The sequence below is a fragment of the Chinchilla lanigera genome, unplaced genomic scaffold (genome assembly GCF_000276665.1).
Source record: "Chinchilla lanigera isolate Chin_1 unplaced genomic scaffold, ChiLan1.0 scaffold00047, whole genome shotgun sequence".
Taxonomy (NCBI): domain Eukaryota; kingdom Metazoa; phylum Chordata; class Mammalia; order Rodentia; family Chinchillidae; genus Chinchilla; species Chinchilla lanigera.
The window spans coordinates 8,016,757-8,042,524 of record NW_004955448.1 but is presented as its reverse complement, the minus strand read 5'-3'; the positions used below and the strand labels follow the sequence as shown (position 1 = coordinate 8,042,524).

The 25,768-nt window shown below is 45.5% G+C and overlaps 1 protein-coding gene across 1 annotated transcript in view; it reads right to left on the bottom strand.

Annotated features, from left to right (window-relative positions):
* Window positions 1–12,439: 12,439 nt before the first annotated feature.
* The window catches only part of Lekr1 (leucine, glutamate and lysine rich 1), a 195,262-nt gene continuing 181,933 nt past the window's right edge, over window positions 12,440–25,768 (bottom strand). Inside the window, exon 13 of the mRNA XM_005393085.2 lies at window positions 12,440–13,147. Coding sequence (XP_005393142.1) covers window positions 13,130–13,147 — 18 coding nt within the window. The 3' untranslated portion in view covers window positions 12,440–13,129. The remainder of the gene's footprint in view (window positions 13,148–25,768) is intronic.

Below are 25,768 nucleotides of genomic sequence, written 5' to 3'. Positions count from 1 at the left end.
CCAGGTGATGGAATTCTTTAATTGGCTTAATTTTTTTCTAACCCTCAAGAGTTGAAAACAGTACAACTGTCTGCCTACACCATTATCCTCCTGTGTAAATCACTGGGCTCGTAGAGTGGAACCTCAAATCAGCTAGCCTGAGCCTAGTGGAATAGAAATTTTCTCAGGTCAGATCACAGACATGCAGATCTTTTTTACAGAGCTGAGAGCTGCTGTTCACAAAATCAGAGGATTTGGAAGTTACCGTTCTCTTTCCCGTCAGGAATATTCACTTACAAGCCCATCAATGCTTGATAAAATTAACAGAAAAGTTGGCTTTAATGAAATTAAAGAGTCTTTAATGAATTGCACCTTTAATTGGAATGAGAACAAACCAACCAAATTACATGAGTCCATAGGGAATATCCTAAAAGATTGTCCTAAAAGTGATTTTCTAGGAGAATCAGAATTCTTATGCAAATCATTTCAGGCCGCAGACTTTTTTGAATGCCAGTCCCGATTTCATCCCAATAGTCTTCACATCTAAGAAATATCTTTTCAAGACATAATGTAATCAAGTTATTTAATGATTTGCAAAATGTTCTTAAGAATTACCTAGAAATATGCAATTTTTATGATACCATAGATCAGCTCACCTAAAATTGTTTGATTTTCAGTTAAAAACATAAACAGGCTTTGATATATTTGGGCACATGTGTTGCCAGAGTCTCCGGATCCGTTTGTTTAAAGGTATTCCATAAATGTGACAAAATGTGTAGCGAAGGCATCCATCTGATTGGGTATTCAGGCTTACAAAGAAAGTAATTACAGGCCAGAGAGTAGGAGTCAGTCTTCCTTCATCTAAATTCCCTTTCACATATCAACATAGCTTGACCTTGAGTTTTTAGATGCAAGGAAAGGACATTGCTGTAATTTGAATAAGCCAGTTTTCCAAATACCCTGAGGAGTCTGAAATCAGAGATGATAGGCTTGGCAGACAGAAGGCCTGAAGGGGTAAAAAATTCTCAAGGCGTCACAGTGCATCTGAAAACAGTGTCTTCCCTTCGTACAGAACTAAATTTTTTGTCTTCTTTCTAGGGAACATTTGTTTGCCAGGTCACTGCCCAAATGCCAGCTTCCCCCTCCCTCGCCGCCTTCTGCCTTTGAGTCTTCCCACTGACATTTCCACCACGGTCGCCTCTGTGGCCAGCTAACGTGACCTCCACCCTTCCTCGCCTTTCTCTGAGGGCAGGGGCCCCACTTCGGCCCCTGACAAAGCACTTGCAGTCCACTCTTGGATTTCTTCATGGTTGATTAAACTGTCTGTGTTTATTCAGGACCCTTCTCCTCTCTCTGCGTCCGGCTGCTGACCTTTCTGTTGCTGCATTGTCAGGGGAGAAAGCTCACAGGGCGGCCTGTCTGACCGCTTGTTAGCAGCGCGGGGGAAGATTTCGTGTGGAAAATGTTGAGGCCGCTGAAATGTTAGTGCATCTTCCGAGGGTACAGTTTTTGTCTGGGCAGTTTTTAGAGTTGCTGTGTTGTGCGGACGAAGGCAAAGGAAAGAGAGAAACAGAGATGGACCCTGAGTTTTAACCACTAGCACTTCTCTTCTCCCTCCTGGATGGTGGTCATCGTGCCTTTAAGGTCCACAGGGTGGGAGGCTTGCCACTGTGTGTGTGTGTGTGTGTGTGTGTGCGCGTGTGTGTTACTGGAGACTGAACCCAGAACCTTCACACTGAGCCACATCCATAGCCCTTTTTACTTTGTGACAAGGTCTTGCTTAACTGCCCAGGTGGGACTTGAACTGGTGATCCTGCTGCATCAGGTTGTGTTGTCTTGTTTTGTTGTTATTTGTTCTGTAGACAAGCCTCATTTTGTAGTCGGGCTGGCCTGGCCCTCTTTATGTAGCCCAGACTGGCTTCAAACTCACAATCTTCCTGCCTCAGCCTCCCAAATGCTGAAATTATAAGCATAGTTCTTAATAAGGGGAGGTACAATTTCATGACTTGGAAATGAAAGGGGAGAGGCAATGAAGCATGGAATTTGGCTGAGTAGCCAAAAACCAGCCAGCCCGCCTGACGAACGCCCTGCTGTCGCTTTTCTCTGGGTTCTAAGGCCAGCTCAGCCCCCTAGCAGCTCCGGGTTCTGAGTTCCTGTTCCAAGTCTGGTTCCAACTTGTGCTGGCATCGCTTCTTTCTCTAAACATTGTGACATGCACTTGCTGTGCCTTCAGCTGGTACTTCTTTTTTTTATTTTGTTTTGGTTTTTTTCTGCTACCAGGAATTGAACTCATGACCTCGTGCTTGCCAGGCAGGTGCTGTGCTGCTGAGCTAAATCCCCAGCCCCCAGCTGGTACTTCTGTATTTTACTTCTTTGTGTGTGACTCTCAGTACCCTGGCTTGACTGTAAGTGCCTGGAGTGTGGGCAATGTGCCTTCTCTGCCTTCAAATGCCTAGAAGCCTGTGGTGCATATTTTAAGGGAAGTAACTGGATAAATGGAGGTGCAGGTGGAGGCTCTCGCAGCCCTTCTCTCACATTCCTCGAGAGCCATGTCTTCCCCTGCGGTGACCTTACCCTCCCTCACCACCCCTCACAGTCCGTGCTCGGTCCCTGGCCTGTGTGGTTGGCTTGGCCTTATTTTTTAGTTCGGGTTATTTTTCCCTTGTCCCTTTCGGCCTAGTCATTGCTACCTACCTCACATGGTAAACTCCTAGGACACTGAGGTCCTTTTAACTCCCCTCGTCCATCACTAGATGATGACACACAGAGGAGCTGGACACGCGGTGGACTTCTGGAAATGATGCTCGCAATCAGGGAGGAGGATCCCTGGAGCTGACCAGTTCATGTGTGAATGCGACAACCCAGGGCTGTGTGCACATCTGTCACTGCTCCTCTCCCCCTTATACTGGACCCCCCAAACCCCCACCTTTTGTTCAGTTCTGCTGCAGGTGTGCTGGTGAGTGAGGACTTCCTGCCTGAAGCAAGGTTTCTCAATAGCAGCGCTTGGATATTTGGGGTCTGAGGCTTTTGTCACGGAGAGCTACCGTGTGTGCTGGGATGTATTATAGCATTTTCCATCGCTGCACTCTGGGTGCCTGGAGCAATCTTCATTTGTGGGAACTGAGGCCAGCTCTGGACACTGCCGTTGTCCTTGGAATGGGAGTAGGGACAGGGCCACTGCCTTTGGGGATGAAAGGGGAAGCCACAGCCAGGGAGGGATTTATGATTATCAGAAGCAGAACTTATTTTTCTCCTTAAGATTTTTTTTTTTTTTTTTAAACATAACCACCACGGTGTTCTGTCCTAGCTGGCTTGGCAAGAGACGAGTCTCTCAAAATGCATTTAAATTATACAGTATTTTGCCACTTTGCCCTTTTTTCCACTTAGGGTCCATCTAAAAAAATTATCACCACTGGGCTGGGCTGGGCTTTCTGCGGCTTGGTCCCATCCTGTTTTAGGAATCCCACTGGCTTTCTGGAAGGTCTGAGGGGCACGTGATGAGATGGCAGGAGAAGCACCAGCAGGTCTGCCATTCCAAGGCTGGATTCTGCGTGTGGAGGACCCTGGGCTTGGGATTCTACTCCTCCACTCTCCTGGTCCAGGAACTAGACTGCTTTCCCTTCCTTCGGATCAATAAACCACTGGCAGCAGTAATTCACCCAAACCAGTTTCATAAGACACCAAGCTACAAACCAGACTGTTACAGTATTGCTTGCTCTCCAGAGCTGACCCAGGCTTTGCAGCATGAAATGTGGTCCAGGGTATACGCAGGCTCCCAGGTCAGTGGTTTCCCGGCTCTGGCCTGGCGCCTGGCCCTCTCTGTCTGCCTCAGCTGCCCAGAGATGACCCTGTGGCCTGGGGCAGGCATGGGGAATCCTGGCTTGGAGAGAAAAGTGAGAGCTAAAGATGTGCACAGCCTTCAGAAATTGTTCACAGTCTCTGCTTCCCTGAAACGCTTGTGTCCTGAGGCAAAGTGCCAGCCGTCTCTCCAGGAAGGACACCTTCTCAAGATGATGTGTGAAGAAAGTTGGAGGAATGGGTCGGGGCATCGCGGAGGGAAAGGTGGAAACAAGAGGGAGGGGTGATCTGGTGGGATACTCTCTCCTGGTTGTAGGAAACCTGCTGAAGTCACCTTCAGAGGGAAGCTTATGTCCCTGGAGATGGAAGCAGTCACTTGGGTCTGTGGAAGTTGCTGTCTGGCTGGAGGGGGCTGAGCCTCTGGTGCTCGGGATCCCTTCTCTCAGCCTTCCTCCTTCATCATCACATGCTCTTGCAAGCATCTGGTCACCTGTTTGCTAACACCATGCCTTGCGCGGGTGACCTTCCACGTTAGTGCTCACACAGCATAGCTTCCGGCACCTGCTCACCCCTGGGCCGTCTCCAGAATGGAACTGCAGGCTCATGCTGCCCCTGAGTGAAAACCACAGTTCGGCTGCTCCCCCACTTCTTCCTTGGACTCACCCCGTCTTTGGAGACGTCTTTTCCTTGATTGCAACTGAAACCAATGAGATACTTCTGCAAAGTGGATGGTGGCTATGTTTGGAAGCTTCATATTTCTCCTAATAGAGAAGCCAGAAAAAGGAATAGAAGACAAGAATATTGTGGCTTCCCTCATGAAAAAGAAAGAGAAAGCCATCTCCCACCCCCACCCCACGGGTCAGGGAGCTGGGTGTTGCCTTTTGATCTCTGCTCATCTTTTGGTCTTGGACAGAGCACATTTTTGAATGTTCAGGATGGGGAAATCCATCGGCTCAAGCTGTTCTGGTGTCATGAATCAAGTGGGGCGGTTAGCTGACCATGCTGAGAGTCCTTTTTTGAGTCATTCTCACTCTAGCACTGGGCGTTTGTCAGTCTTTTGTCACTTTTGAAAATATTATTACTTAGGAAATAAACAAACAGTACAGCCATGGTTACTGCTGCTGGTAAGTTCTACTGCTTGATGCACATTTACTGTAAAAGAAAAAATATGAATCTGATCAGTGTGCTAGGAAGCCTATTACTACCACTGCCATCAGCTTTGTCCCCAAACACCACAGTTCCTGCGCTTCAAAAGCATGTTCTTCCAAAGCCATTGTGTTGCAGAGACAGGGTGAACTGTGCTTGTCTGATGCTGATTTCCTTTCAGAAAGGAAAGGAGAACAACAGCAACAGAAAAGCTATGCTGCTCCAGCAGGGCTCTCTGCAAGAGCTGCGACCGCCCTGCTCCCTTGCCAACTTTGGTCAGAGATGGTGCAGATTTTCTTTTTGTGTTTAGTTCGTGCGGCTTTCTGCTCAGCCCTCTGTCAGGGTTCTCCATACTTGCTTCAGCTGAACATGCTCTGCGGTGTCCGGCTCTCCGCGCTTTCATGCTTGGTGGCCCACCCTCCAGGGATGTGAAAGGACGAGGGGCAGAGACTTGGCTATGAGGCTCTGGACCTTGCGGATGAGCACGGAGCAGTCTTCTGGATCAATTTTACTCATAGACTTTTGGGAAATGTTATTTTTATACTAAATAGTGATACAATAAAGGAATTGAGTGTTGAAACACAAATGTATATGGGTCTTAAAGATAATGTCCAATGCTTTAAAATTTTTTATGCTGACAGCAGGTTCCATACACGAGCCCCTCAGGCTCCTGAAGTGGGCGGAGTTACGGACGAACTGCGTTCCCACAGAATGGGTTGGAATCTCCCGTACCTGAGAAGGTGAACTTATTTGGAAGCAGGGCTCCTGTGTCGCTGCCAGCCTCGGCCCTTGCGTTAATGATCATGGAAGGTGAACCTGTGGCAGGAGCATGACTTTAGAGGGCAAGTTTATTCCGGAAGAGAAACAGGGTTGATTGTTCCCTTCACAGCCCCAGGGAGACACGGAGACGGCTCCTCCGCAGACAGAGGTAGCTCCTCCGTAGATGAAGAAGCATCCAACAAAAGGTGCATTTTTCTTTTATGAGGTCCCAAAGGAATGACACTAATTATGTATGGTTTTTTTTCCAAAAGGGGCAGGGGCCTCTGGACAGGGTGGAGTTTCGTTATTGCACAAGTACGGGCTTCCACATGGTCCAAAATGTGCTTTAAGATGTGCTACGTTCCCGGCTCTGGGGGGAGATACTACTAGCGAAATGCGTTCTGGTGAGAATATAATGAAGTTTCGGGCCAGTTTTCAGTCGGATCCTTCACCATCTCTGCTTGCACTGGCCTCAACCAGTGTGCCTGTATGACCCACCTGCTCTCTTGTGGACTGGGGGGCCTGCCGGCTTACAGGCAGGCAGGCTGACTTACGTTCTCCCTCTGATTGCCCCAAAGTTGCAGCTGCCTGTTTGTTCCTGCTCAGGCTGTTATTTTAAAGCTCACCCTTGCCCTCTTGTCTTAGTTGCGATGTGATTAGTTCAGTTTAGATAAGGTTTTGTGGGGTAGGGTGGGTCCTAGTCTAATCAGGCCGCCGTCTTTATACAAGGGGAAAGTGCGGCACAGCTGTCCACACAGGTGGAACCTCAAGTGAGGGCACCAGCAGCGAGCAGGTGATGGTGCTGAGGTGCCGAAGGCTGCCACCCCGTTGGGGCCCGGAAGAGACCCTGCCTCACAGTCCTCAGAAGGAACTAACCTTGCTGACACCTTGATTTTGGACAGAAGTGTGAGACAGCACATTTCTGCTGTTTGAAGCCACAGGAAACTATAAATGGCCATTCCTGTTCTCTTGTGGGCCCTGTTTCCTTGAGTTTGAGAAGCACTGGACTTTAGCGCAGAAAGAGCTAATTTTAGAGTCCGAGAGACTCAAAAGTCACTGTGGGGGTGGATGCAAGTGTCCCATGTAAGGATAAATGAGGGGCTGCATGTAATAACCCCCAGAGTGGGCCCTGACAACCAGGTCGGTTCTCAGCGGATATTGTTCTTCTTTCCCCTTTCCTTTCCAAGTGTTTTGCCTGAGAAATGAGGAGCTCAGTTTGTCCTCAGTCAGGCCACGAGCTGGGGCAGGCCTGTGCTCATTTATACCGTTAAGTGAAAGTACCTGCTATTGTAAGTTTCTTGCCCTATAAAGGAAGTGACGTTACTACATTCTTATTTTTACGTATTTTTGGCGTATAATTGTTAGCATGAGGTAATTATTGTCTTGCCAAAAGTTATACTTTATTAAAAAGTATTTTTGCAATGTTCCTTTCAGGAGGAAAGGACTTGGGCATTTTAAGAAGGAACCAGTCAGAGTCAGAGGGCCGGCGGGAGTTGTGAAAACTGCCAGGGCCTGTCCTGCAGGCACACAACTGGGCCCATGGCAAGGAGGCCTCGATAAACAAGAGATTCCAGCAAGGGAGCTGGTGGTGACTAATTCCAGATGTAAAGTGGCTGGAGTTACATATTTATAGAACAAAACCATGGGGGAGACATTGGTTTGCAGATTTCGGAATGTTGTCTCAGTTATGATTCAGTATCAAAAAAAGACCAAGGGCTGCAGTCCAGCCTACACAGATCTTGCCTATCCAGGGAAAGTCAGACGCTGTCTGGCAGAATAGCTGACTTGACACTTGGTAGATTGGTCAGTATTTCCTGTGGCTCTCTAGTCCCCGCTCATGGGCTGGGTGCTCCCGCAGGAAGCCGTGCCAACCTACCCTCTGGGGTCAGTTTCCAACAGGAGGCCTAGAGTTCCCATAGCAACTTCCTCAAAAAAAAATCAGGGATGGCCAATGCTGAGAAGAACATGGGTGCCCGGGATCTTGCTTTTGTTTTACCCTCAGCTGTGTCTGCTTGCCCAGAGGGTGAACGTTGTCTGGGCAGAGAGAGTTTCATTCTTGTGAAATGAGCTTGGGATCCTCCTGAGGGTTATATTAGGTAATGACATGCACACATCTCATAAGAATCAAACGGTAGCTCTGAGCAGGAGCATCTCAGACCACCGAGGATTCTGGGACTATTCTGCAGCGCAGACTCTGGGGAGTGAAAAGTCACAGCTGGCCACCTCAGAAGATCAGGCCTAGGCAGAGGGTGCTCCCTGGGACCACAGTGTGTGATAGCAAGGACACAGGCCCCAGGGACTGGAACTTATAGGGATAACAGACACGTAGCACTAACACAGATGTCCCTTGTCTTTGGTGAATAGCCCCCAGGTCCCTTTGAGTGTTAGAACTGTGGGGAAATGTGTTGAACAAAGACAGATCTCCTTGTTTTAACAAGGCCATGCATAGCCAATGTGTGCCACAGTCTGCTTCAAAGGAGGTATGGGCATTGAGAGCTGATTCCTTTGCCCCAAATGCAAAGGCACAGCCAAAACTTCCTGCCCAGAGCCCATGGCCAGGGTGCTGAGGACCTACAGGGTGGCCCGAGAGCTCCTTTGGGGTGGGAGGGAGGGAGCTGCAGGCGCTACTGTGACCCTGAGTGGCCTTACCTCCAAGCACACCTCTACAGTTCCCTGGAAGCAGTGCCCACAAATGTCACATTTCTGTTCCTGATAGAAACTCTACCCAAGCCTGTTTTATAGGAAGTTGCTTTTCTTCTGAGCAGAAGGAGGCCATTCCTGGTTAAGCACACTATGTGTAAATGATTACTGGCCGCTGTAAAAGGATCTCATAAAGCATTTGTGTCATCCTACATAAAGGAGCTGGCTTGTACATAGCTGTCTTTTTAGTTCATTTGTTGCAGGTAAAAGGCTGCCAAAGTCATTCAGTGATGGCAGGGGTAAAGTTGGCTTTAGAAAACTGGCGGCCAAGGATTTGGGATCGCCTTCTTTTATTTCTTCCTCTATCTCATGACCTAACAAAAGCAGCTGTCTGAGTCACACACCATGTGGATGTGTGTTAAGGAAACAGTCCATATTCACCTGCTGTCATAAGTTGGTGTGGTTCTATGGAAGACAGAGCATTCTCTTCTTGAGTACACTCTACCTTGGAGCGGGGCAAATGACGTAGCAATGAGGTACACGCTGAGGTGCTGACATGAAAAGGGTGTATCTGACAGGAAATGCCACCAGGTCAGCTAGGTTCAAGTTGTAACCGAGGCAGAGATCCTAAGCCAGCGGTGGGAAAGGGACATTCCCAGGGAGCCCTGAGTCAAAGAAATAGAGGTCACTGTCAGGATCCCGGGGAAGATTCCCACCTGCCCCCCATCTGAGGGAAGGTGCTCTGTGGAAAACTGAGTTTCCTAAAATAGCTCCAGTTTTTAAGGATTCCCTGGACAGATGTTCTCTCTAGATAAATTTTGGCTTCTGACTTAACAAACACAACCGTTCACCACATCTATTTCTAGGAAAGCTGGCTCTGATCTCTCATTTGGTACAGAGATGAAGACCCTTGTGGTGGACTAACTAAAGGTCAGCTTGTAAAATCCAGCAGAACTGAGTTAGTGTGGTTCTGGGTGTGGAAGGTCCACCTGAGGATTGTTGCCAACAGCATAAAAGGAGAACTGGAGGGGAAGATGGTGCTGTTGATTCTCCCGGAGAAGCGTGTCATGTCGGTTTTCCTGATGTGAACTCAGCTGTTCTCATCATCAGAGCAGCTCAGGTCCTGTCTGTTGCTGAGGATGGCTGTGGGTCTCTCTTGAGGAGCTCTGGTCCTCATTTTGAGCGTCGCTTCCTGGCTCCAGTGCAGATCCTTCAGCCTGCTGGCACAGATCCTTCACCCTGTTGGCACAGACTTTCTAGTTTCCACCACTGACCTTTGGGCCTCCCCAGCGCAGACCCTTGATACAGACTTGCATGAATCATTGCTGTGGGCTCCAGGCCTTCAGTTGGACACGTGCAGGACATTGCCTTGGGATCCAGGTCCTCAGCTGGATTCTTTGGGTCTCTTCTGCATTTGACTCTTTGGGTAAATATTATAAAACAATCCTATAAATTATATGTCTTATATTAAATCTACTCCCTTGTCAACCCTGACTGTAACAACCCTATTGTTCTTTAGATTTATATTTCACACCTCCTGCCCTTGATATTTGGGCAATCAAATCTGGGAAGAGCTATTTGGCAAATAGTTGTTCTCTCCCTCCCAAATCTGGAGACTTGCACCCCTTCTCAAGTTTATGAAATTAAAAAAAATTCCTGTCACTTGATGTAGGCTTCCTTTGTGTCTGAAATAGGCAGAAATCTACGCGTGTCACTGTAGAGTGAGGACTGACAAGGCTGACCTGGCTGGAACAGACGAACGTGAGCCTGAGGATTTCGCGAGGGCTCTTCTGTCTCTGACTTTGGGATCTTTCCAAGCATAGACACTAAAAATGAGCTTTTCTAAAACCAAGTGGTGGCTTACAAAATATCCCTACTGTCTGAACTGGCTACAGGAGCGTATTTAGTTCTGGCTTTAGAGAGAATTTTATAATTTATTTTTTAGATAAAAAAACTTTTCTCCATTAAATATTGCATAAAAATGGCAAGATTCTCTACTGAAAGGCAACATTACATAGCATAGAGAGGACAGTCTGAAATGGAAATATGTGGCCCATTATTTCAAAAAAATAAATGCAACAAAAAGCAGAAAGCTGGCCTCGTCCTCCGTTGGAATGCACCATGTGGCCTAGGGCAAGACGCCCAGGACAGCCTTTTAGTTCTCCTGCCAGGCAGAGTCTCCACCTTGGCTGAAGCTTCTTCCCCAAGTCTTCAGAGATTCCTCTCCCGCTTTGCCTGCCTGAAGTTTCCTCCTCCACAAATTCCCCACAGCTTCAATACTACTCCCTTCTGCAGACTTCTTGCAGCCTCCCACCTCCGGCACAGCTGGAGCTCCTCTGTCCCTTCAGTCCCCAGCCCTCTGTGTACCGGGACAGTACACACCATCCTGCCTCGTTCGCAGTGGGTGGTTTGTCCACACTTGTCTGTCTCCACTGCTGCAGTTCAGCTTCCGAAAGGCAGAAACACTACCTGTCATCATTCCTCTGGAGGCCCTTACACAAGTTGATGTTCAATATATTTTTACAAAATTCAAGTGAATTGGGAAAGGGTGCCAAGTTCCCCATTCAGATGTGTACACAAGCCCCACAGATCACCTGCATTCAGTGGGCAGGTGGGAGTGACTTCCACAGTGCAGTCAATGTTTCTCAGCCTCTGCACCTCTGGCATTTGCTCGGGCAGTCGTTGGTGGCCAGGAGGGCTGTCCTGTGCATTGTTGGATGTTTAGCAGCATCCTTGGCCCCTCTCCTGCAGGCGACAGTGGCATTCCCTCCTCCCAAGACTCTGGCAGTATCTCCAGACCTTGCTAATGTTCCCTGGGGACAGAACTTCAATATAGGGGATTCTGGAAGGGATGGAGAAGAAGTGCTGACCTCCTGGCCAGTGAAGTTTCGGCAAAGTCTCTCCTTACTTGGATGAGCATCGTTATTTTAATGCAGCAGCACACAGCAGGAACCACGGCTACTTCTGGCCAACATTTTCCCTAGATGGGCTATCATGGCGCCTGCTGTTCAAACACTGGAGTTTGAAAGGAAGTGCGAAAAGAGTTCTGAGTAAGGCCTCGCCCTCTTGAAATACAAATATTTGAATTGGGGAGGTTGTAGTCCCACAGACAGCGCTAGCGAGAGTCAGGGGTCATGCTAGGAAGCCACAAAGGCAAAGAGTAACAGCTACACAGCCAACACGGAAGACGCGTTTGTCTTAGAAGGTCTTCAGGAAACATCACTGCCTAAAATCCACACGTAAACTCAGGAAGGTGCGCCCCTCCTTGGCACATGGCTGCCTTTGGTGTGCAGGGAGGAACCCCCAGAATCAGTGCCCTGGCCTCTCTCAGCCGGGAGCAGCCCTCGGGGAAGTGGCGCTGGGATGAAGCACATTGGTTCAAACACCTAGGGCCACGACGCGACATTGACGTGGCGGCTGTCGGGAGGAAGGCCCGCGGGCCTGGCGGTGCCCCACCTGCTGCCCGCACACAGACTTGCTGTCAGCTGCACTCAGTTTTGGGGAGAAGGTTGCGGAGGGTCGTTGGTAGGAAAAGCAAAGATTTCAGCAGTAAGCAGGCGGCTGACGCCACACGCAGCTCTGCGGCATCAGCCAAGAACTTGCTTCAACCCCGGCAAGAGGTGTGGTTGGCCTGTGAGAGGCGCTTTCATCAGCTGCCAGATGTCCTAGTGAGGACAAGAGCCGGAAGCAGGGCACTTTCTGCGCTGACGCACAGGGACTGCTGGAAGAACTGTTTCTCAAATTGACTTTGCATTTCTAAAGGCAAATCCACAAAATGGGTATCAAAGATGGAACCTGGCAAGGAGCCACAGCATTCAGAACAGCCTGGTTCTTACCTCCGCGACCACGGTACTGGGGATTGAACCCAGGGCCTTTGCACTGAGAGACATCCTCAGCTCTTTTTTATTTTTTAATTTTGAGACAGGGTTATGCTAAGTCACTAAGTTGCCCAGGCTGGCTTCAAACTTGTGATCCTCCTGCCTCAGCCTTCCAGAATGCTGGGATTATAGGTGTATGCCATCACGCCCAGCTTGTAGTTACTCGTGAAAGGCTCAGAACCACTGGTTTTGGCAGTGTGTGAAAATGATGCATAGTTACCAACACGATCACGGATAAATGTAAGCAGTGCTCATCTGTGTTTTGAGGAGAAAGGGTCCAGAGGAGCGTGTGTTGTGTGCTAGGAGCTGTGAGGGAGCACAGAGAAATAGAGAAACTTACACAACCTCGCAGGCATATGACAGACTTAGGGCACATCACTAAATCAGATCTGAAGTTGAAAAGAAAGGGTGAGGATAGACGCCACAGTGGGAATCAGGCACATTTAAAAACAGCAAGGAAGTGGCCCTGGGGCCGCAGAGGGGAGAGCTGGGCTCAGAGTGTGGATGTGCGCTTCAAGGGCACGGAAGGACAGGGGAGGGCACGTGGAGGAGAGCTGGCACGGTGAACGTAGATGTGCCCCGAGGTCAGAGCCCCTCCCGCCGTCTCCAGGGACAAAGGGTCACGAAGGGGGCAGCTGTGCTGAGCGCTGCTTCTCAGGATGACGGTCCGCTTCAGATGTGACGATGGGTTTCGGGCCTTCAGCCTTTACCCCGGATGTAGAGATGGCTGGAGAAGCCCTGTGAGGACACGAAAGCCTGTTCAGGCCAGGCACTTTCTGCCCTGGGGATAATCCCAGTGATTCACGCGTTCCAGGCAGGAGCCTCTTCGTGTCTAGACTTCATTCTTGCTGTGATAGAGCAGCCGCTCCCCAGTTAGCAAAGTCCCCGTGGTCAGGCCTCACGGGGTCACACCTAGCATTCAGTCCACGTCAGCCCAGGCAAAAGCACTGGAAATGAGAGAATAAAATAGAACATAATTTGATGTTTCAGAAAAAAAACAAAAAAACCATCGAGGTGCTCATCGTGGGAAAAACTGGAACTTTGTTAAAGTGTTTATACTCAGGCACAGTATGGGAGGGGTGGGCTCACTGTGACCCCCTCTGTGTAGGGGGCCCCTGTGGTCCTCTCAGACCCTGGCTCCACTGACAAGACTTGCCTCCCCAAATCAGCAAAGTTCCTTGCACGAGAGGCCATCTCTCCACTCACCTCTGGACTCTGGAAGGCTTTCCTCAGGAGCGCTTGGGATTTGGCATGGCCCCACAGATTTAAAGATCCTGGAGTTTTTTTCTAGAATGTTCTCCTGAAGAACTACTGACCCTAGATGCCAGGGCAAGACTATTTCTTCCTTTGGGTCCAACACCCATTTCTCAGGGGATTAACTGACAACCAACCACCATGACCATTCAAAGGGAAAATCTTAAGACATCTGATACATAGCACCCTAAGATGATTTTTTAGTAAGAGAAGCAAGGAGGATCTAAGGCGGGAATACCCGGCCTCTTTCCAAAAAGAGTGGAGTCTGTATTCCCTGAGAAGCCTCCTATTCTCAAGGGTACCTCTTCGCCGGTATGACACTCTCCTTCCTAGGAACACCTTCCCTAATCCTGTAACTTTTCAGGCACCCTGAATGCATTTAGGGTTTCATTACCTTGTTTTTGTCCCTAAAATGTGCCCACCCCCCTTTTATCTGATCATTTCCTGGATGTCGGAGGAGGGATCTGGTCTCTTCTTCCTAATCCCAGGAACCAGAGATTTCCCTATACCTCATCTCCTCATCTATGTGGACAAAAATGAGGCCATTGGCCCTGTAGATACCTTCACCCACCTGAATGAAGAGTGATCCCAGCTAGGCAGGAAGGAAAGACAAGGCTGGGAGAGACTACCCTAAGGGAGGGATTTGTTGGGGTAACTGGTTTAGGCAGTTAATTACTTTCTTTCTTTCTTTTTTTTTTTTTTTTGGTTTTTCTCCGGTACCGGGAACCGAACTCACGACCTTGCGCTTGCCAGGCAGGCGCTTTGCCGCTAAGCTAAATCCCCAGCCCCTAGTTAATTACTTTGTCCTGATCTGTTTTCAGTATCTCTTCAGAAAATCTATTGATGATATCTTTTGGATTTCCTTCTCTGCATTGGGCTCATAAGGTGGTGGGGAACCCAGCTAACAGAAGGAGCCCTCTGTCCACACTCCTTCCCCTCTACTTGCTCCCCGGTTGCTTTAATCAGACCGAACCCAGAGAGGAGATGGAAAAGAAGGGAAGATACGGGAAGGAGAAAACTCAGCTCAAGTTAAACCAGGACTACTTATTTTAATTATTCCTATGAATTTTGGTTGGGAGGCTCATCTATTATGGCTTGTATTTAGCATTTCTTATTTGTGCCTCCTAAAAGCCTAACAGTTCCTGTCTTCACTTCCACAGAATTCTACTTCAGTGAGGTATTGGGGGATGGAAAGCAGGGCTTTAAGGTTGTAAATGAGTTGGAATCTGAAACTGACAGTGGCTAAATCTCGGTGCGCCTCTTCAGCCAGGTAACACGGTCAGCAGACCAGCTTTTGGCTTTGCTGTCTGTGCCCTGATCTACCTCTGGGGATCCCTTCTCTGATAAAAGGGAAGCAGAGTCAAGGTACTGCCTTTCCCTTGCCCAAGGGGAGGAAGATGAACTATGAAAAGTCTGTCAGAGGCTCTTCCCCAGGAATCTGAACTTTGAACAAATGCTCCAAAAGATGAAAGCCAGTTGGAGCTCAGCCCTCATCCACAGGGAGGTGACAGGCGACCCCGGGGAGGAGGTGTTTGGCGTAAGACCCACAGCAGTGTGTGGCTTCCCGTCTGTGGGGTTTTTTTCTTAGTCCCTGACCATTCTGTTCTGAGCCTGGTTTCCAGATAAGCAATTATTTTCACTTCTCTGACTCTGCTGTAATCATTTGCTAGAATGCGTTTCTTTAGTTGCTAAGTCCATGCTGGTTACTGGCTCGGTGTAGAGACTGGCCTGCCTGTTGGGTTCAATGCAGAGCGGACCAAATCTGTCCTCCCGTAGCTGGGACCAGGCTTACTTCCCTGCTAGTCTGCTGATGGATGCCGCTCAGGCGCAGCACCCTCAGACATGAGAAAGGGAACCAGGCCAGGACCGCATTTTTTTTTTTATTTTCCGGTACCGGGAATCGAACTCATGACCTTGCACTTGCCAGGCAGGCGCTGTGCTGCTGAGCTAAATCCCCAGCCCCTGGACTGCATTTTTAAAAACCAAGTTGGAAAAAGTATAATCGAGAATTTCTAAAGTGTTCTTGGTTTTTTATCCAATAGAAATTCAACTAGTTTAAAAACTTCTGCCAAGAAAATAGTCAGAGAAGCATAAAGATGTGTAAGTATACTTCTTACAATATTATTTTGTAATAGCAAAAACTCAAAAATAGTTTCCAGCAGCAGGGAAATGCTTAATTAAATACACAGTGATAATATATGACACACCTTCAAAACCATGGTTTTATAGATAATTAATGCTGTGGGGGAAAATTCTCACAAAATCTTATGGGCCAAGAGGAAATACACAAACAAAGTAACCAAAAAATGTACTGCATAATCTCAGTTTTTCTTTTCTTTCAAACTGAGAAGGCCTGCACTGATACTTTAGCCTTAACTAAGTCTCCACAGTGTGGTCACTGGTAGCTTTGCAAACTAGTTCTCTAAGGGTAGAAACTATATCTTGTTTAAGGTCATAGCTCTAGTTCACTACTCAGACTCAGACACACAGTCTGTATCTTGAAATAATGCATGAACCTCCTCATTATTTTTTGATAATTATATTTTAAGTAATGAATATATATTTCAAATAAAATGAGAAATATATTTTATTTTTTTAATTAAAAATTATTACAGTAAAAGATACACTGCCATTAATATTCTCTCTCAGTTCAGACACATCCCATCTTTCTTGCCAGTTTCTTCAGAAACAATATTTTAGGCAAGAAAGCTTCAGTGCATATTTATTGAGAGCCTACTGATGCTTCAAGAGCATATGGCAGCAAGTATTTGACTACTTTGTACATAGAAATGTGGGGAATGTGTCCCCTCCTCTAAAATGGGACTGTAACCAATGTGTGTAGCAGAAACGCTGTGTATGTGGCTTCTGAGGCTAGTCGTACAAGGATTGGGGGTGTCTGCCCTGTTTGCTGGGAAGACTTGATTTTAAGTTCGGAACCACCATGTAAGAGGCTGGCTCCGCCAAGTCTGCTGTGTTTGGAGGCCGTACTCGGGTATCACTACCTCAGCAGAACCTGTCTTTCAGTCCAGGTGTCAGCACGACAGTGACAAAGCCATCTCGGAAATGGATGTTTCCAACTCTTGTCATTTGAGCGCTCCTAGCTGAGGTTTCAACAGCAAGGACCGAGGACAAGCCGTGCACACGGTGTTCTATCCCAATTCCCAACTCACAGACTCCTGAAATATTATAAAATGGTGGTGGTTTTATGCCACTAAGTTTGGAGTTATTTGCTAGCCAGTAATAGATATCATAACAGTCCTCCTCAGACTTCTCCCTTTGCAAAAACTACACTAATCCTTCCCACCCTTCCCACATTCCCAAGCCCAAAATTCAAATTAGTCACTCTTGCCTCCCAAAGTCCTCTTTTTATTTTATATTGGAGTAGTTGCTCCTCTTGTGTTCTTCCACCAGGTTCCTTAAGGGAAGCAACCCTGCGTCATTTGCTTTTCCCAGAGCACCGGCACGCTGATTCTCACTGGTTGTCCCAGTGTTCCTCTTGCTCCCGTATTAGTATAGGGCACAGCGAGATAGGGTGCACAGAGAGATAGGGTGCACAGAGAGGCCGCATTTGGTATGCACGCCAGGCTGTCGTGGGATCCCAGCTATCTCTGTGATTCTGGACTGCAGCCGGTATCACCATGGGTCGCACTACCTGTGTGAAGCATCCCAAGGGGCTCAGTCTGCTAAAAGCTACCATAACAAAATGCCACAGACGAGTTGTTTTAAACAACAGAAATTTGCTTTCTCATAGTTCTGGAGGCTGAAAGTCCAAGATCAAGTGTCTCTGAGGCCTCTTCCTGTGGCTCGCTGGTGACCACTTCCTTGCCGTGTCCTCTCCTGGCCTCTTCTCTGTGCATGCGCACATCTGCTCTGTCCCCCTCTTTTCATAAGGACAGCGGTTCTATTGGACTGGCGTCCGACCCTTTGACTCATTGAACTCTCTTTCTTTAGAGGCTTTTATTCTAAATGAAGTCATGTTGGGGGTTAGGGCTCCCGTCTGTGAATTCTGGAGGGACACGATGCGGTCCATAAAAGAGAGAGGGTTAGGAGCTGTTTGTACCTCACAGGTATAAATGTTGGCAGAAAAAACAAAGAGCAGTGACCAAATCCGATCTGTAAACACGGTCCTGGGCACACGTTCCAGCTTTGCGGTCTTCTTGCCCTCCTCTCCCTTTAAATAATGACCCGCTTAGGTGACTGAAGCCTGTGACAACTTGATCCTCTTTTCAGGTGATGACCAGATTTCACTGCATGTAGGTTTTGTTTGTTTGTTTCATTTAAAAACAGCACTTTTTTATTTCAAAGGAAAAATAGAATACCCTCCCAACTCTTTCCAAAAACACCCCATAGTAATAATAACAGCAATAAAAATCCTATTAGAAACCGTAAGGAGGCATGTTCCCTGGCTTCTCACCCCACTGGCCACTGGCGTGAACCCTGGACGCACGCTCGCTGGTGAACGCAGGCCTGACCCTGCAGGAGCCGTGACAGCACCGTGCCTACAGGGGCCGCGCACAGTCCTGCAGCGTTGTGAAGTGGCCCTCAGGTCCTTCATTTTCAGCAAAATCCCTTGGCCACACTTTTAAGGGTTTTTTTTAAATATGTGTATAGTTACCAACTTAAAAATAAAAACCTGAACTGCATACCTGAAGAATGTAACACTCAGAGGTTTTGCTTGTTTTAAGTTCTGGTGTCTACAGAATCCTCGGACAAACCTTCTGGGTCACTGTCGGCCCACAAACAGTGGTGACTGCGCAGTGACGCCCGACACGTCACTGTGTACGGGAGGGCGGCGTCAGGAGGGCGCCGTCAATCGGATGCCGTCGCTTAACAGGCTGAGTAAAGAATACCCGTGAACAGGCTCTGGCAAGGAAGCTGTTGCAAGCTACTAGAGGATGATTTAACAACGCGTAGAGGATGATTTAACAAGGTGATAGAAACTACTCTTTAAAGCTGTTCTTGTCAAATTGATTCATAGCAATTTCCTTTTGAGGGTCAGTTTTGTTTTGTTTTGTATTGTATTCTAAAAATATGGGGAGATGGAGAGGGAGAGAAATAAAGAGAGAGAAGAAGAAAGACAGAGAAAGAGAGGAAGGGAGAGATAGAAACAGAGACAGAGAGACAGACAGAGATTTAAAACTATTTTATGTCCATATCTGTGAGCTACAGTTGCTGAATAAGGAATGGAGCAAATATTCAAGGTCGCATATTTGCCCTCTGCGACTCAAATTAAAGTGAGCTTATCTCACAATTTTTGCCCCTTGTTTTTAGCTGGTCTTTGTCACACTATCTCACTGTCAAAACGGCTCTCTCCCTGTCCCTCCTACCCCCTAGCGTTTACCACTTAAGGAAAAAGAAATGTTTCTTGTTCTGATTCATGGTATCGCTAATGCATGCTCCACACGAATCAATCAGCTCTCGTTTCTGCGCAATGTAGCGTGTTTACACAATCACCACCCTGCCTGTATGGAGTGTCCCAGCGTTAAAAGTGCTTTATGTGAGAACCATTCCTGAAACACATTTTCTCTGCCAGTGGCAGCTGCTAAGAATTTTGTTCTGATCTATAAGAAGGCTTTACCCATGCTCAACACTATAAAGCCCTCAAGATTTTTATCTTCCTTGAATTGCCCAAAGGGAGAGAGATTCAATTTGCTAAGGGTCCATGTTTTTGACACAAAGACAAATATCCTCTCCAATGTTATCCTCAACAAGGCAGTGATTCATTTTTAAAAACCTTTTAGGATCATGGATTCGCCAGATAGAGAAAACGAACCTTAGTCTGGCTTTCTTCATTAATTTTACTGTGTTCTTTCTTTGCTGCTTCACTTCAGAAAAGGAGAATAATTACTACCTTTATGAGTCAGATTCATAGCTCAGCACCTGCTAGAAAATTAAAAAATATTTTCCCCTGTCACAAAACAGAGTGAGGCTTATTGTTTTCAAGCCATCGCTACTGTTCACTCATTTGCCAAAATGACTCTGAGGCTTTAAAAGCCATAGTGATAATGAAAAACAATGACTAGAGACATTTCCAAATGTCAGTACATAAAGATAGTAACATGAACTTGATAAACTCATATTTTCATTCCTTTTAAATTGCTCATAGATTAATAAAAGAGAGTCTGTTTTTCCCAGCCTGACAAAGCAGCGGATAGAGACAGCTTAGAGTTGTTTTCTTAAACATACACCAGGTAGTCACCTAGGCATTCTGTGTGGAATTCAGTCTAACTATCTAATTAAGAAGGAGATTTAATATTTTGAATATATTATTGACCTAAAGCTCAAAGCTCAAAGAAAAATTGTAAGTGAAATTCACGTCATGACAGAATTACTGTCCAGTTTAAAAAAGGTCAGGGTGTGACTAAAAAAAAGATATTTAGATAGTCAATTTCTTGCTTAACTGCTGTATAGAGAGATAAAGATCGGGGGGCTGGGGATTTAGCTCAGCAGCATAGCACCCGCCTGGCAAGTGCAAGGTTGTCAGTTCGATTCCCGGTACCAGAAAAAAAACCAAAAAAAAAAGAGAGAGAGATAAAGATCAAAATACTATTGTTTTGCAAATGACGAATGTGTTTGATCCTTGTGTGAAACAGAACAGTAAGAGCATCAGCTCTCCACAATTGCTTCAAAGGATGTTTCCATACAGGACTAACTTGAAATTTACTTGGCGTGAGAAATACATGTGGCATGGTCACAGATGGAGACAGCAAGAAGAATTTCACTACGGCACCTAGCCCAAGTCACGGCGGGGAGAAAGTGCATGCCCTTGGCCAATGGCCACGGTACGTGAAGTCTCACTTGAGACTTATAGTAAGAAATCTCACTTGAGATTCTTTTTTCGGTGCTCCTGTACTTGAGAAATTAAAAAAGGAGAATTTTTAATGTTAGTTTTCCCCAAATGTTTGCATAGTCAACCGGGAAGGTTAAACCCAAGTCTTCTCTGAAAAGGGAGACTCTCATCCTGGAGCTCCTACAGAAAAATTTCAAAGGAATTAGAACACACACACACGCACACGCACACACATAACACATCCACTCCCCGCTCCGAAAATGCCCCAGCAAAGAAAGCACCGCTAGTGAGAACCACAGCAACAGGCCCGAAAATCAGTATTTAGGAGGTCAGATCTTGTTCTTTTTTGATACATTTTTAAAAAACTCTAGGGATTAATGGTGCATGCATGCTAACTGTGTGCTCTACCTCTGAGCTGAAAGTACAGCTTTTTTTTCAGTACTAGGGATTTCCTCACCAGCTCCTTTCAAATTTTATTTTGAGACAGACAGCGTCTGGCTGGGCTCAAACTAATGATCCTCTTGCTGGGATTATAGGCACGCTCCACCACTCCTGGCTTGTATTTTTCTTTTAAGGCTAGAGTTAGGACATTACCTAGAAATAAGTCAGAAAATACATGATCTAACAATTAATATAGAAAATGATTTATTTTTAAAAAAGGAAGATGAAGCTAAAAATATTTCACTTCTATAGGATGCCCAACAGTTTCCTACAGGGTTCTTGTAAGAGTCTAAGATCTTTTTCCTGCCTACCGGCTCCTTTCTTTGATTCTGTAGAAAAAGAGCTGGCTCCACAGAGTCTTGGTTGGTTCTGTTGTTTTCTTTTCCTTGAAAGCTCATTCTGAAATGAGGCAGGATCACACCTGGAGGGCAAGACCATATGCGCAGCCCTATTCCAATCCTCATTCGTTCCGCCTTTCCACTTGAGGCACGCCTTGCCCCTTCTGAGAAGCCCTGTTACTTGGCTAAGCGGCTCACCCTCCTTACGCCTCAGTTATCTCGTCTGTACAGGAAGCTGATGAGCGCATCACCCTCAGTGGGCTCTGGCGAGGACGACACACCATGTGAGGAAGCCCTGGTGACTAGTCCACACGGGCTGTTATGTCGTGGTCCTTACTGGATTGCTGCTGCTGTGCTGTAGCGGTATGCTCAGGACCTCTCTGCTCACGCCGTGTGGGCTTTTGACGTGCCGCGCCAATGCCACACTGGAGAGACAGCTCCCCTCACACTGCCACCATACGAGCTTCCTCTGCAGCCTTTTTAAGGAGCTGCCGTCTCAGACTGTTCTCAGCAGAGTGGCCTTGCATGCCTTGAGGGGTAGTACCCATGTATCACAGCAGATGGGGGGTCCAGATCCTCCTTGTTACCTTGTTGCTTTTGTGCCGGGAGGGTTCGACCCCTTTCTTTCTTACCAGATGCCAGGTGCTGGGCCACCTTACCCTGGGAATCTAGTAATTATCTTTACACTGGGGACAAAAAGTGAGGGCGTGACCCGCTGCCTGTGAAGATAGCACTTTGTCCAGCAAGGGTGTCAGGCCTTTTTTCTTTGTGCCTCTTTGGTAATGAAGGAAAATGCCTCAGTGACCCTTCAGTGAAGCTCTGATCTTAGCTTGAGTTGGCTAAAGGCATATAATAGTCCCACTTTTATATACATTTACATAAGTTAGGTGATTTGAGGCCATATTATCACCTAGTGCCCAGACAAAATTCAGTGATGACCAAGGAAAACTGCTGAGACAATGTCGTTTCCTTGCAGGAAAATGCAGAACCTCCAAGAGAAGATCTATATACCAAAACCCATGGTATTACATTTTTAGAAAAGGTTCATGTTATGCCTTTAACGGCAGAGTTTCAATAGTACATGGCATACTGTTCTCCTCATTCAATGTTGAGCTGCTTTCACACTAATTAGCCAAGAGTGATACATAATAATAAAAAAGAAGTTAGTAAAAATTTTGTGGTTGAAGTGCAGGCAGGATCATACACTCAGCGAGGGCCTGTGCCCCAGGAGCAGATGGACATGTCTTCCCTGTGTCTCTCAGCAGGTAGCTCTTCTACTTCTCAGGAGGGATGAGGCAGTTGGAAGAAGCCGGGGTACTGAAGGACCGTGAGTGATTACGCGTGTGCCTATGACACTAGCATCACAAGCATTTAGAACATCAGTAGCTAAATTAAGAATAATATAGACTCTACATACCATATACGCTACTAACATGCATCACGATCAATGTAAGCATTAAATTACTGATGGCTTCACAAACATTTTCAAAGGACTTCAGTAGTAAAATAAGTAAAATAATCTCTGACATCTGTATGACAATAGCTGAATCAATAATAACATCAAAACATGGAAAAGTTTCTTTTCCCGTCAAAGAAGCACACCTCTTCCTTTAGCATACTATGTCCAGGACATGAACGGCAAAAACAAGTACAGTCTCTTTTCGCTTAAGCCGATCAGTTATATAAATACGGAAAGTCTGATGACTGTTACTGGCTCAGAGCTCAAACTATGTTGGTTTCAAAGAATTTAAGCCTCCCTGACCCCAGACTCAATCTTTATGGCTCTTTACTACCTCTCCACTGCAGCCATGGAAGAGCTTTCTTCTGGGTAATTGCAAAAGGTCTGCCTTTTCTCGGTCAGCTGTGGGGGTCTCTCTGGTCTAAAGACTCCCAGACACGGTCACGGAGAACCAAAGGACACCACTGATGCTGCACTCATAGGTTTTCCTCTTCTGTCATCTGAGGCCCAAGGCCAGGTGGGCCATGAGGCGTGAGGTGGCTCTCAGCGTCCCCTCCTTGACACTCTGACCTCCCCCCAGGGATGGCGGGTTAGGGAGGAGAGCAAGCCTCCATCTTAGGGTGGAGATCGGGGGTCCCGTACCTGAAGTGCTTTGCTAGATGTTGCTCAGAAGGTCTAACTCTCTGGAACAAGCAGGAGCCTGGGCATTCTGATTAAGCAGTCTTTAACATGGAATATATGTGCTCTAGGTGTAGCTGATGAGGCTGACCATGTTACCATCATCACGGGGCTTGCGGTATTTCCCTGGCACAAACATTCCTGATAAAGCGTAGTGCTAGAAATGTTACATTTTAGTCCATGCTGGAATTTCCGGAGTTCAGATACACGGTGGAATGCAGTGACAGGAGTACGACAATTTTGGACGAATGATTCTCTTCTTTTATGCCCTGGTTTTGTCAAAATATGCATTTGAGGGACAGTTTCAGGAAAGCAAGATAAAAATGACATTACTAAGAAATGTTGACTGCTGAAAATGTCTCCTCCTGTATTGTATTTAAATATAAGGAGCTTTCTTCAGCTCTTCTTGTTATTTATCCCTAGCACGCATGATTACACAGCAAAGTAAAAATCTTTAGTCAAAGCTATATAGCTTAGTGTAGTTGGAATTTTTAAACTCTCAGTATTTGTTAGTGAAATTTCATCTAAAATGTTATATATACTAAAGAAAAGTTCTATGAGATCTTCTTGGTGTTCATTATTTAATAAATTAAAGCGATTTTGTCAAGAATTGTTTGAATTTTTATTACAATTTAGTAAAAACCACATCTTAAAATGTTTACTATTTTTTCAGCATGGTACTGGCAAAAAAACAGATCTGAGGATTAAGGGAACAGATTAGAATATGCAGACATAACTCAGACACACTCAGCCACTTTATCTTTCACAAAGGGTCCAAACATGTTTACTGGAAGAAAGATAGCCTCTTCAATAAATGTTGCTGGAAAAACTGGGTCTGTACATGCTGAAGAGTGACCCATGTCTATCACCATGCACTAAACTAAAGTTAAAATGGACAAAGATCTACATATTAAAACAGAAACACTAAATTTACTGAAAGAAAGTAGGTAGAAGTCTTGAAAACATAGGGGTAAGCAGAGAGTTCACGAACAAAAACAACCTGCATGGGAAATACTTCAAAGACTCAACAACTGGGATCTCATCTTACTGAAAAGTTTTTGTACAGCAAAGGAAATCACCACAAATTGAGAAAAAATTTTAGCCAAGTGTCCCTCAGACAAAGGACTTCTATTGAGAACATATAAAGAATTTTAAAAAATCAGATCCCAACATTTGAAGACCCAATCAAAAAATGGGCATCTGAGGTGAATGCACACTTCTCGGATGAAGAAATACAAACAGCAAATAAGTATATAAAAAATGTTCAATATCATTGGTCATTCAAAAAATACAAATTAAAACAACACTGAGATTCCATCTCACCCCAGAAAGAATGGCTGTCATAAGAAAAGCAATAACAAATGCTGGCGGGGCTGTGGGGAAAAAGGAACCTTCTCCACTGTTGGCGGGAGTGTACACTGGTGCAACCACTGTGGAAATCAGTGTGGAGATTCCTCAAAACACTAGAACTAGAGGTCCCATTCAACCCAGCTACTCCCCTTCTGGATGTTTTCCCAGAATTAAAAGCATCATACCATAGAGATATATGTGCACCCATGTTTACAGTAGCCCACTTTGTCATATCTAAATCTTAGAAACAACCCAAATGCCTATCAACTGAGGAATGGATAAAAAAGATGTGGTATTTTTATACAATGGAGTACTACTTAGGTATAAAGAAGGATAAACTTGAGGCTTTTATAGGTAAATGGATGCAACTAGAGACCATGCTCATAAGTGAAATAAATCAGACTTGCATGTGTAAACATTGTATTATCTCCCTAGTATAAGAAACTGAAAGTGTAAATAAAATCCAGAAAGTACAATAGATATAATGAAAGAGAAAGAAACTACTCAAAGGGAAAGAACAACTGGAATGGGGGAATGGGGGAATGGAGAAAAGAAGGAAAGTAAAAAAAAATACATATACACAAGATAGCTAAGATAATTATACTACTAATTTCTATTAGTTTATTGAAAGGAACAGTTAGTGCTTATATTGTTTGATCAGTTTTGCATGCCTGTATCTGGTAATCTGAGCAACTACTTTGAAGATAACAATATCACATATAATAACCATTATTAATTTCCTATCATTTTGTTTTGAAATTCTGTATTGTTTTTATTGCTTTTATTCTCTTTAGAATAAGTTTACTATTTTTATCTCCAATTAATAAAAATAAATATGATCCTATGTACAGACCCATTATTTCTGACTGCATCTATGTTTATTTTACATTAAATAAAAAGGATATTGATTCATCTCAAGAAATGCCTTGTCAATAAAATTTATCTTTAATGTGTAATGATTATTTTATCTAAATTTGTGTTGTTTTAAATAGTAGTGTAGCAATAATAACTAATAACTCAATCTAGAAGAACTTTTTAAATTATGTGTCTTACAATAATTTAATATGACAGATCAATAAATATGTTACAATCATAAAAATATGTTAAAGTAATAACTTTATTGCACAAATGCCAATATTTATGACATGCTGTTTACCTTTATAATACACTTTGCAGCTACTTAAGCTTATTGTGAAATACTTTAGATATCTAAAAATATACAAAAGAGCTTTGTACAAAAATTTTCCAAGCATGTTAG